General features: G+C 34.1%; 1 protein-coding gene across 3 annotated transcripts in view; it reads right to left on the reverse strand.

The window, feature by feature from the left end:
• The window catches only part of LOC106457121 (potassium voltage-gated channel protein Shaw-like), a 165,785-nt gene that overhangs the window by 26,635 nt on the left and 125,631 nt on the right, over window positions 1-13,519 (reverse strand). For 2 of the 3 annotated variants that reach the window (XM_022382933.1, XM_022382932.1), the window contains 2 exons: window positions 12,008-12,680; window positions 8,926-9,838 (listed from right to left, as the gene is read on the reverse strand). In XM_022382933.1, coding sequence (XP_022238641.1) covers window positions 8,926-9,838; window positions 12,008-12,520 — 1,426 coding nt within the window. In that variant the 5' untranslated portion in view covers window positions 12,521-12,680. Of the gene's footprint in view, window positions 1-8,925; window positions 9,839-12,007; window positions 12,681-12,824; window positions 12,849-13,519 lie in introns of those variants that run through there. The other variant, XM_022382934.1, reaches the window with a different exon arrangement.

The following is a 13,519-nucleotide window of genomic DNA, read 5'->3' on the forward strand; positions in this document are numbered from 1 at the left end:
GTTATTTCGTGGGCATTCGCAAAATATCTACTTCAATGTCATAACTCTAACAGTCAAATCTTACCGCCAGATTAAGGTTTAACAATTATAGTTACTTAAAAACACGGACATGTTTTTTGGTTGTATAATAATTTCAAATAATTCTTTTAAGATTGTTCTAATTTATAATTAAATTAATAAAATAAATTTTAACTTAATTTAATATAAGTGTATGTGTGTTTTTTTTATAGCAAAGCCACATCGGGCTATCTGATGTGTCTACCGAAGGGAATCAAACCCCTGATTTGAACGTTGTAAGTCTATCTACTGCCTGCAGGAACTATAAAATTACACGTCCTGACACTTCGAGTGCAGGATAATATTAATAATAGAAATTTGACCAAACGCAACTATCCGTGAGGACTGCACTCCTCTCATCTATTTTTTAAAATCACATTATCGAAACGTCGTCAAAAGAAAAGAAAACACACTAGTTAGTCTATTTGTCCATAGAAGGTTCCAAAGATGCTACAGTTGAAATAATAGAAATTTGACCAAACGCAACTATCTGTGAGGACTGCACTCCTCTCATCTATTTTTTTTAAATCACATTATCGAAACGTCGTCAAAAGAAAAGAAAACACACTAGTTAGTCTATTTGTCCATAGAAGGTTCCAAAGATGCTACAGTTGAAATAATAGAAAAGACAGTGAAAAAAATGTAGATAATGTAGAGAATTTTTACCTTTTGTTACAACACACCATCTTCGTATTCATGTACACGAAACGTATACTAAGAAATTACTGGAAGAATTGATGAAGTATTTATACCAGCACTAAAATGTGGTTGCTTTAAATACAAAATATTGAGGATATTTTTTCTTATTTTCCCCAGTGTTATAGAAATATATATACTATTTGTGTAGTAAATCGTATAAAGAAAGAAATGTATTTTGAGACTTAGTGGTGAGATAAGTTTCAATGCAAAACTTTATTATGGATTCGATTGAAAATGTTTTCTGTATATTGAGATACTTAGTCTAAAGCTCCATGATACATTGGAAAGACTGGAAACGAACTTACACAAACTGCATGTTATAAAATAGCATGTATGGCTCTCCATATCTGTCTTGAAAACAATAACGAGAAATAAGAGAGCCTTTCTTCTCTTGTCTGTGGGTTAAGGCAAAAGGTTATTTGTTTGATTAATTCAGGTTTGTTAGAATTTATGGAAGAATAAACCAAAGAAAATGGTATAGAGGGCTTTGTTGTCAAAGATATGCAGTTTATTTGATTACAACTTCTAGCCGGCTTAAGCCTAGGATTAGGAGATAAAATCGGTCAACTCGGGAATTTATAATGTTTTGTGTGAACTTAAGGTCGACTTATTCTTATCTTACTTTTTCATAACATTTTATCATGAGTATTTTACTGTATGTTTTACGAAATAAAGTATAGATCCAAATTTTGTGATCGAAAACGCGTATGGTGGTGAAACAACGCAGTTTGAACCGTACTGGGTGATATTACATTAAAATAATATATAATTAAAGTTATTATTAGTCGTATCAGGTTCTAAGATCGTATAAAGTGTAGATATTTGTAATAAGTGTAAAATATACACATGTATATTCGTGTATTGGGTTTCATAGCATGAACAATCGTTTCCCCAACATTATATCTCTTTTTTTTTCTATTCCTTAAACTAAATATGCTTAAAAACTATGGTACTGATAATATTCTTTTAAATCGAAATTGTTTTGAATTATGTGTGTTTTTTAACGAAGCTCATATGGGCTGTGGTCTTTTTAATTAAGGTTTTATTTAAAACAAGTGGTTCAAAGGCTGCTATTAATTCTTAGTTTGAAAATTTTACCGACAAGTGGCTCTTTCGCTACGAAACAGACCAAGGCAACTAAAGGACAATTCAATGTATGATATCTATCTATAATATCAAAGAGAACTGAAATGCAGTAATTTCTAAGCACATTTCCATCGCTTTACATAACGATATATTATCTAGTTTAAGTATTGTTACAATTCAGTGTATACAGTGCAACTAAATGGTATGCGCTAAAAAAACACCATCAAGAACATGAGAATACTCACACTATAATGATATTAATAAAGAAAAACAACAAACACATGAAATTTTGTAATCAATGAGCCATTGACTGATGACAAACCAATACATACATGTATATATATAAAATGTACGACGCATAAACTAACAGAAAATTTGAGAATGAAGTCGAAAACGAAGTATCCTAGAATATTATTGAAGTTAGATTTTGGGCTTAGAGCTTTTGTACAATAGAAACAAATTTGTAGTTCTTATTCTCCAGATAGTTTAATTTTGTAACTATAACGTACCAAACTTTCTCTTTTAGGATTGCATAAGTAGCACTTTATAGAAAGTCTGAGTGAATTTGTAAAACAATCAAAGCTTGACGCTATTGCTGGGATTTGATCCAACACCACATTAAACCATTTTTTTTTTATAAAGAGCTTAAAAGTCATTCAAATTTTACACGATAACATCATTAATTTTTCGTCTAGCCTTAATACACTCTACTTTCAGTAAAGACAACGACTGATCCAGGTTGTCGCAATAATAAAAACGGGCGAATCTGAAAGGGATGATTTATGTAAAGGACACAACTTCACCCCGACCATAAGGCGTATATCTTGATTGCCCAAATTCAAATGTAATCATCGCGATTTCCGTGTTTTTCGCACAAATTAGGGTTGTTTCGTTTATCAGTATTCCAAAATCCGTATTCTTACTGTTACCTTTTTTCGTTTTCCGCGTGCCATAATCCTTATTATTGTTAAATTTTGACATGCTGACACACGACACAAAAGCACGAGTGTGAAAATGTATGAAAATGCATAAGCATCGGATAAGACGGTTTTTAAGTGATTAGAGTGCAAACGATAATTAACATATCACTGATGATGAGGGGGATTACAAATCAATGGAGAATAAAAGAAGTGACAAAGCAATGGGAATACACAGGGAAATATTACTTCAAACATCGCTGTTGATTTTCTAGTATCGTACCTGTTGTCTATATCTGAAGAGAAGTCATTCATGGCAAGTTTCAGAAGGCAAATTGATTTTGTTAGTATTGTTCATAACACATCGATGACAGTAATTTAGAAAAAAAATATTACTCACATGACGATAAATATATTTTTTTCTCCTTAGTTGAATTAACAGAAATGTAGTTTGGTTTGTTTTGAATTTCGCGCAAAGCTACACGAGGGCTATCTGTGCTAGTCGTTCCTAAGTTAGCAGTGAAAGACTAGAGGGAAGACAGATAGTAAACACCCCCACCGCCAACTCTTTTTTACCAACGAATAGTGGGATTGACCGTCACATTATAACGCCCCCACGGCTGAAAGGGCGAGCTTGTTTGGTGGGAGGGGATTCGAACCCGCGACCTGCAGATTGCGAGTCGAGCACCCTGACCACTTGGCCATGCCAGGCCAGAACAGTAAAGAATGGATAGTTAACACTCCTATCTGTTTTACGCGCGAAGAAACGATCTTTCATTTCGTAAGAATAAAAACTAAACGAATACAATTTGATAATCATTCATTGACTTATTGTTTTTTGGTTTTCCAGAAATGCCTTAAAAATATGCTAAAAATTGTGGACATACAAAACTAGTTGCCTACTTATGATGACGTATTCCAATTTTTCATCATGGTTTCAAGATTTGAAGTTCGAAGAAAAATGACATTTCTTTGCAGGAAGAGGTTGTTTTTTTAACCTCCTTAATTGTTAAAAACCCCAAGCTCCAAGCTCCACCCCAAGTCCCTTAGATAAGTTTGACAATTTCTCTTAACCCTGTCTAATGTTATAGGGATTTATCCCTGAAGAAAAGTCAGTAAGTAGTGTTTATCCTTTTTTAATGTAATTTACCAAACTATTTTACCCTACGTGTTTTCATTATCATGACGAAAATAACGTTATGGATATTCACTGAGTTGTGTAAACCATTTTAAGGATTGTAGGAGCAGTAAACAATCTTTAGTGCATACTAGCCGATCTAACGTCTTTCGTGGTTCCCTTATGATGTTTTTCTTAATATTGTTCTCGTGAACTTACTGATTTAGTTGATAGTTTTGATCATAGTATCTTACAATTTATAAGATCTAACTGAAAGCGCACTCGCCTATTTAGTATTAGCTATAATTATTTCGTTTTGTTATGTTATGAAAGTAATTCACTTTGATTATGTCATCAATAGGTTTTATTTTCTTTGATCAATCTTATATTCTGTTTACCTGCCATGCAAATCATTATATCTTATATTATATACATCAACAATCATTCGCCGATTTCTGGCTATCTATTTTTACATGTTCCTCTCTATGGGATTTTCTGGACTTTAATATTTAATTATTCTCAAAAGGTCTGTCCTTATTGTCCTATGTTGGGGATAAAATTATTTAAATTTATTACACATGCGAATGTGCTTCGTTTTGATATTCGGGTGTATTCGGAACAGTAGACTTGTTTCTGCAGAGCACTAAAAAATTATTCCTTAATGAAACAGTAGACCTGCACGAACATGCGTGTTTGCATGATTAGTATATAGTTATATATAAACAAAACGCTTACAATTTGCTTTCTTTCCAAGGAGCTCTTGGCGAGCTTTCCTTTATTCTACGGTTGTAGGATAGATTGGAAAGTGAATGTTGAGCACGCAAACACTCCATTTGGCTGTTTCCCAGCTTAGGACTACATCATTTTATTTACGAGTTTAATTCCCCGTGTGTCAGCAGGCGGTTGTGCCTTGTACTTGTTCGATATTCATTGCTATGGAACCCGCTAGAATAGGAAACTAGATAAAAAACTCCATTTCATGAACAAACACATAATGTTTTGATTTTTCATCGGTATTCCCATTCCATGCCTTGTTTGTTTTAATATGTTTAAAACAAATATTTGTTAAAGTTTGCTGGACCAATGTGAAAAATCATATAAAATTTATCGGTGTAAAAATATGTTTTTTTTTTGCAATGAACTATTTTCGAAAAAATAAAGAAAAGTAGACAAATAGAAATTGCTAGAATAATATATGAATATTTTCAGCTATAGAAGGGGACAAATAAGGTGTGAAAGTAAGTATATATATAAAAAAGAGGAATAGGAACAATACTTTGAAAAAATCAATTTCGTAGTTTTCTGAATACAACATATCAGCATATCACCTTTGTTACCATTGGTATGTATATAGTTCAAGTTTTTACTTTCGCCATAAAAAGCTAGTGCTTACATCTAACATACTTTGGTGTTAGTAACCCAAGTTTAAGACTGATATAGTGGATTATTTACGGTTAATGGTAACGATATGTATGTCCAATCATCTTGTTCCTGATCATTCCAGTAGCCTGTAAGTGTACGTATTCAAAGCCCAACCCTTTTGTTGTAAATGTAGTGAAAAATGGTGATTTGTAAGAGTAAATTCCTACTTTAAACTGACCCCTTCTAGAAAGGTTATATTACAGGACTTTTCGACGCAAAATTCTTTTATTTAGCAATCATAAAACCAAGAAAGATTGAAATTTTAGCGTTCTGAAGAAAGGGATCTCTATAGTTTTGAATCGTATCAGTAAAGCAAGGGAAGGCGAAAAAAGAACAACAAAACAGTCGCTCACTGGAGGTACTGAATAAAGTTAAATAGTTGGTTAATGGAAATAACCTCAAAAAATAGCCATCTATTGCAGCTACAAGAGTAGTTTTCTTCTAAGATGTACATTAGATACTTCACATGGATTCAGGTCAACAAAAAAACTTTTCCGAAACCATGCAGCAGTCCAACTATCGAAGGCTGTACGAACGGTAACTGGCACGTGAGAAATGGAAGCATGTCGTCACATTGGACGAGACATACGTCTTCTTAAGTATCTACAAAAGTCTGGACAGTTTGTTATCGTCCTGCTCGTAGTACCACAAATAAAGAGTTATACAGAGCATGTCGGAAATGTTTTTCAACGCAATTCCTGCTTGTTGCAAGTTGCAGCTGTACAGCTATAATGGTAAGTTAAACATATGGAAAGTTGAAACAAATGCTAATGTGAACTTTACGTATTATCAGGCTAACATCAATAAAACGTGAGGAAATACTATCTTTGTACTTTGTACGGTCTACATGTCAATAAGATAAAGTATCCAGCTAGAATTCCAAGCCAAGATGCAAGAACAAAATAGAATTAATGCTATAACATTCGCAGATACCTCCCATGGACTTCATTTCCTTTGAGTTGCTCAAACAAAACCTTGGAAGTCGGCGTCCGAGCATATCAAATGGACTTTGGAAAGCACGTAAAGAAAAGGAGAATATATATTTATTTCTCTGTATTGCGCAAAATAGCTCTGCGATTAAAATTATGCTACAGAGCAATAGTCCATAACTACTGTAACCATAACAAAGAACACCATCAATGGTAGAAGAAGGGGATGTAAGGTTTAGACACTCAAGCAAGAATTATTAGGAACGTATTGATAACACACGGGATGTTTGTTAGGCCGCATTCAAATTACTGATAGGAAATAACCTTTAATTTAATAATTAATTTCCACTCAGTATCTACGCATTTTCAGAGTTGGAGTTTTTTGTTGAATCTTTAGTAATGCACATTTTCAGGAGCTGCAAATATTCTTCATTTTTTGGCGGTTTTAAATTTTAAAGGGTCCATTAAATCCTCACCAACAAACACATAACACAAGGAAAGCGTTAGCTTTTAAAACATACCGTTTTTTTTATTGCTTATTAAAACTGTTAAAGATAAATGTGTTCAAATGGGTAACTTCTTCAGTTAACATACCTGCCTACAGCTGCTGTTCACGTTCTTAATAAGAGAGAAAGTATTCGTGTTGTCAGAAATTCTGCATAAGGAATTTATTCATTTTTTGAGTGATTACAAAGTCGAATTCTTTAATGATTTAGGTCGTACAAAGAACATTTAAAATAGAGAAATGTAAAGTGAAACAAAAATCGTTTCAAGCAAAAATTGCATGAACTTCGGAAAATTTGCATACAGATGTAACGATTAAGAGCGACTTACCCTCACTTAACTTTCTGCCAGACGGTGGGTGGCAGAAGGAAGAAGTCGATGTTTTACACATATACACACACACACTACGTTCAACTTCATAAATTCGCTAATAGAGGACGCTGTGTAAGCAAATATTGTTTAACATATGGGACCTCTTTTTTTTTTTTGATTGATTAACGAAGTAATCCGAAAGCTCTACAACACATTAACACTTAGCTACACAGGATGCATGGTTTTCTTTAGCAAATCCAACAGGAACTGCTTAATATGCTTGCTGTAGCAATGAGACTAAACCGATTTTTATTGAGTTAATCTATAAAACAGTATAAACCCAACAGATGGAACATACCAAACACGTTTTAGTGCAAGAGCATGTACAAGGCTCGAATCCAGGCACAATTAAGTATTTTTTGTAAAAGAAAGAAATTCTGTTTTCTTTTCTTTTAATTTTAATGCGAATCATAGTAAATTAATTTCGGTTAAATATGAATTGACTCGCTTGTAATCCTGTCAATGTTCTCACATACACAATGCTTGTATAACTCTGAGTAACCCATGTGGTAAACAACTCAGCAGAGTAGTATGACTCTGACTGACCCACGTGGTAAACAACTCAGTAGAGTACATAACTCTGACTGACCCACGTGGTAAATAATTTTGCAAAGTAGGATTGCTATCTGGATACTGTGATTCTCAATGATCAAGATACTAATATTTTAACACCTCTCGCTCATGGTGATTCGAATAAACTAAAAATTAATTAAAAGAACATATTATTATATATATATATATATATATATATATTTGCGGATTATACCATATTTGCGAGTCAATCACATGTATAGTGATATGGATATATTAAATAATATAGTTTTTTACCGTCATCTTCTATCAATAATAAATGATTTGACAAAGTTGTAAAGTTTTAATTTCGGGAAGGTTTGGATTCTGGAAATTAGAAAAAAAAAAAAACTCCGAAAGGTTTTCAAACTGTAAAATGTCAGTAAGTATTAAAACTTAAAGACAGATGCTTGAGTTCAGATTAACTGCTGATTCACCTTAATGTTCAAAGTGAAACATTATTTTTACTTCAATACATCATTTTATCCATTACTAGAGGGTCTCGCTTTTGGCTTGTAAAATCGTATGGTGGTCAGCATTTAAAATTTAGTAAGAACCTAGCCGACTGTGATAGGCTTAATTTGCACTCGTGGTTCAAACAGTATTAACATAATCCATATTGGTCTCAGCTATCTTAACTTTGTGGAGCAAAAAAGTTTCCAGTAACGAAATAAAATAACACTGTTTCATAATAGAAATTTCACAATGTCTATTTTACAAGATCGGTCAAGCAAAAAAGAATCATTTTTTGCCATAGTCTCCTCTCAGAATAGCAACTGTAATTAGATGAGAAAGGTTTGCCTTTCCGTGACATTTTGATCAGACTTGGACTGCGACGTTCTAGGCGTTCGCTAAGAATTCGAAATAGTAAAAGCAGACCATTTTATGTAAGCGTAGTAGTTGAAACGAAATTTGTAATTTAGTTTAAGTTGTTGTTTAAAAAGCTAATCCTTACACCTCGTATAAATAAGCCACTATATATTACTATTTTTAAAAATAAGTTCATCTTACACTATTCAAATATTACTTTGGGTTAATTTTATATTACATGCCACATACTGTAATACTTAAAATTTTAATCCCCATGCTCATTAGATAGTATAAAATGCTCTTGACAAAATAAATTGCCTGTAGTTTAAAATATTTGACTATTTCTATTTTGGAACTAATACACACTGAATAGAAAAAAAAAGGTTACAGCTATATTTTGTTCTTATCATTTATAAAGCTTCAAAAAATAATGTATATTTACCTATCTTCGGTCTCAACATATCCTTAGGGTGATTCTGTTTCATAGCATTCATTCTTCTGTTTGGTTGTCCGTCGCCACCAGGTCCCTGACCCCTGACACGAGGCCCTCGCGGTTGTTCTACAGGAAGCACACGCCTCCGCTTCTTTGGTAGTTTAGCGCGTGCTTGGGTATGGGAATAGAACATAGCAAAGTTGGACACTATGACAGGAACTGGAAGCGCAATCGTTAGTACGCCAGCCAGAGCACAGAGGGCGCCGACAAACATGCCAGTATAAGTCTTGGGAGTCATGTCCCCATATCCCACTGTAGTCATAGTGACCAATGCCCACCACAGTCCGAGGGGAATGCTGTTAAAGTCGTTTTCTGGATTAGACTCGATGCGTTCGGCGTAATACACCAAACTAGCGAAGATCACTATTCCTAGAACCAGGAAGAAAACCAGAAGAATGAGTTCCCCAGCGCTGGCCTTGAAAGTTTGGATCAAGATCTTCAATCCTGCAGAGTGACGAGTCAGCTTGAAGAGCCGCATGATCCGAATGATACTGAAAAACTCCAAGATATCAGCGTTCTCTAGATGGGACGCAAACTTCTGGAGCACCAAGTCAATGTAGAAGGAGAGAGTAGCCGTAAAGTCGATAATGTTGACGGCACAGCGAATGAAGTCAAGCTTGCTAGGGCAGGCGATGAAACGGATTGTGATCTCAAAGGTAAACCAGGCATTGCACACACACTCAACGTAGAAGAAGGCTAGGTGAGGATTGGTCTGGAATTTGTCTAATGTCCATGCCTTAGTATGTTGAGAAGTCCACACGGTAACGTTCCTGATGACTGGAACCCTCATGTTGGGATGAGTCTTCAGGCAGAAAGACAGGATGGACACGCAGATGAAGAACACCGACATAACACCAACAATCTGTTAATATTAACAAATAATTTTTTGACGCTAACACGAATATTACAATTTCAACTGGAACATTTATAGTATATTTATTTTTATGTAACCCAGGTCTTGCATAATCATGTTATCAATTTATACCAGATTGTTTTCTGTTTATCTGTTTCTTTAAGATAGGTCTTGCATAATCATGTTATCAATTTATACCAGATTGTTTTCTGTTTATCTGTTTCTTTAAGATAGGTCTTGCATAATCATGTTATCAATTTATACCAGATTGTTTTCTGTTTATCTGTTTCTTTAAGAGCAGTATAGTTTCAAAGAACGATTTATATCTTGATTTACGACATATGAAATGTTTTATTTATTTCAGCTCAAGCGAATTACTAAGTTTTTGAAATACTGCTGTCACAAATCTTCGGTTTTCTCCTGTATATTGAGATTAACTGATTGCTAGTGAGAATCTGACTTAACTACGTTAGGAATGATCAAATGGACATTACGTGAAACGTCAGTTCGTGTGACACTTCATCACAGGAGCACCAACACAAAGATCTCTACACACATTGCATTGATACTTAACCGCTTTAACTTCATAAGCTTTGTGATTTTATTGGACATTTACTACTTGAAGGTTGAATGACCTTGTAACAATATTTTGATAACTGTGGCTTTGCTCTAAATGCATTAGTTAAAACATTTTTATGTTTAAAATTTGTAAAGCTTCTGTATGCGTACTGATAGCCCCCAGTAGCACAGCGGTATGTCTGCGGAATTACAACACTAGAAAACGGGTTTCGATACCCGTGGTGGGCAGAGCACAGATAGACCATTGTGTAGCTTTGTGCTTAACTTCAAACAAACAAGCGTACTGATAAGTCGTTATATATATATATATATATATATTCAAATGTTTTAGACTAAGCACAGGTGTAATAAGAAGGAAATTCTTAAAGTTTTTAAGTCTGTAAAATTGGCAAGTAAGAGAAAAATCAAAAAGTTGAATCAGGTGAATTATAAAGTAATTTTCTCCGCCAAGTTTGCACTTTTAAACGATAATTACCCTAAAGTTCAGTAAGGAGAAAGGTACTGTTCGTTTCTTTAACAAATATGATTCATAAAATTTGCGACTTCACTAGATTTTAGTGTAAAGTAGTAAATTAAAAGTCTGGTATTATAAAATTTTTTTTTGTCTAGTTTCCCATTTATTTTTGGCCTCAGGTGGCTTAATGGTAAAAACGATAGCGTATAACGCTGATTTTAGAGGTTCGATCCATGTGACGGACATAGGGCAGATAACCCCTTATGTACAGCGCAAAAACAAACAAGCAAACAAACAAACATTTATAATCTCGCCTATGCAAATTGAAGGCACATTAGGTTGTTTAAAACTAAACGTTTTTTTTGCAATTTTAGACATTAAAATATTCTAATTTGTTTCATTTTACTCAAATATAGGTATTAACGAAATGTAAACATAGATATTGTAATTATTAAAGTTTAACTTACATAACTCTTGAAGCGAAAATTTTGTTTGATTGATCTACTCAATGACTGAAAAAATTAAGTGTCATAATAAAAATTACAATGGCGTTAAAAGTATTTGTTTGTTTTTGAAATTAAGCACAAAGCTACACAATGGGCTATGCCCACCACGGGTATCGGAACTCGGTTTTTAGCGTTGTAAGTCTGCAGACATGCCGCTGTGCCACTGAGGGGCAGTTAAAAGTAATTAAAATGTATAAAAATAACCATTCTTTCTTTGGTAGCCAGAAACATATATTGAATACACATAATTATATCTAGTTCAATCTTGCGAATAACCTTGAAGTTAATAACATCAAACTCATTCATGTCCTTTATTTTCTAGGTTTTCAGCTAATTCAGTATCATTCTGCATTTAATTTCTTTGTTGTTTTGCATTTAAGTCTTAGGATGATTATTTCGAACTATGAACAAAAGAAAACTGGGCTTATTCAATATTAAGGCAATTACAGAGAAAGGAACATTATTGAACGCAGAGTTGGTCAAGCATTTTAACAATGCCAACACATCATGGTTAGTAGCATTAACCATGATATACTTTAGATAAGATATAACAATCATGCTAATCATACCACATAATATTAAGCGTGCTAGTTGTGGTAACTAATATCAACCATGCTAAATTTTGTAATTGGTTTTTACCTTGGCAGCATTAGAAGAGTAAGGCTCATCGAATAACGACCACATTTTGGGTTTTAGACGTTGCCAACAGTTCAGAGTGCCGTTCAGATAATCCTCCTCCATGCCAAACTTTCGGGCAATCTCTTCGTCACTTGGCTTTTCTGTGTCCAAATCTAGACGGTCCAAAACTGCCAAGGTTTCTTGTGTGTCTCGATGCTGGGTATAGGTCATCCAACAACAAGGTTCCACTTGGTTGGAGTCAAGTCCCCAGAACTCGAGTTCCTCTTCAAATAGGGGGCCACAAACGTCAGTAGGATAATGAAGCTTACCTGTTCTGTAATAATTTAGGACCTGACCAAAAACACCCGGATGACGGTCGAAGAAATATTCGTTGAGGACCGGGTCATAGTTGGCCAATGCTTCAGTGAGTCTGGACAATCGAGTAGCTGGGATTTTCTTTAGAGTGGCCTTATAGGTTTCATGGCGAATACCGCCGACGTTTAACACTACCCTGTTTTCAGCGTCCAGGTTCATGACTTCAACGCCCAGGTGAACTTTGCATCACCTAGCAAGGCGACTCCTGGCGGAAATAGTAACGTCTTTCCACAAGTGAGCGATTTTTCATCTCTTACTCCTCAACGACTTTTATTATTTTTGTCAGATTTCTTGCAGTTGACGCCGAATGTTATTATATCTGTACGGGAATAAAACAAAAAGAGTTGATAAGTTACAATCCAACTGATTTAAATATTAAACTAAACATCATACATATTTAAATAGAAAACAATTCTCTTTTAAGGCACCTAATTGAGAGTACTTAGTAATTAAAATCACTCACACATTGCCCCCGTCCCCCGATGGGTGAGCGGTAAGTTTACGGATTTACAACGCTAAATTCCGGGGTAAGTCTGATGGCTTATCAAGGTAAAAATTGGGTTTTGGTACCTGCGGTGAGAACAGCATTGAGTAGCTTTGTTCTTATCAACAACTAAGCAAAACTCACTCATATTTTAAATAGTTTTTCATTCTTGCATTAAACTTTATTATGAAACACTTCGGTTTTTGGCTGAATTTAAATAGTGACAAAATCGTATAATACAAGTTTACAAAAGGTCAAACGCAATAATATAAACGTTTATTTCTTTTTTGCACAAGTATTCTTGCTATTTACAATTTCTATGGTATGTAGTGGTTGTTGTTTGTTATATATGATATTGTTAATGGTGCAAATTGATTGGATACTACATCTTCGAAAGTTCCTTTTTTTCTTTCCGAATTTAATTGTACAATTTTATGGTAAAACGTTTAACAGTCCTTATCTCACATTTTAAGTGTTCCACGGGGACAACGCTTGTTGAAATGAAACAACTTGTGGTATGCAAATTAAGATATTTTTATCAATATCATAAAAAAAAAATTTCCAAAGTGGCATCACTGATTAAAACCTTGCACTTATTGTGTTTGTTATAATACGTAAAGGATAAAATTGAATGCTCGAGAAACTTAACCTAGTCTGGTAATAATAGAAATGGC

Source organism: Limulus polyphemus, unplaced genomic scaffold (genome assembly GCF_000517525.1).
Source record: "Limulus polyphemus unplaced genomic scaffold, Limulus_polyphemus-2.1.2 Scaffold294, whole genome shotgun sequence".
In the NCBI taxonomy this organism is placed as follows: domain Eukaryota; kingdom Metazoa; phylum Arthropoda; class Merostomata; order Xiphosura; family Limulidae; genus Limulus; species Limulus polyphemus.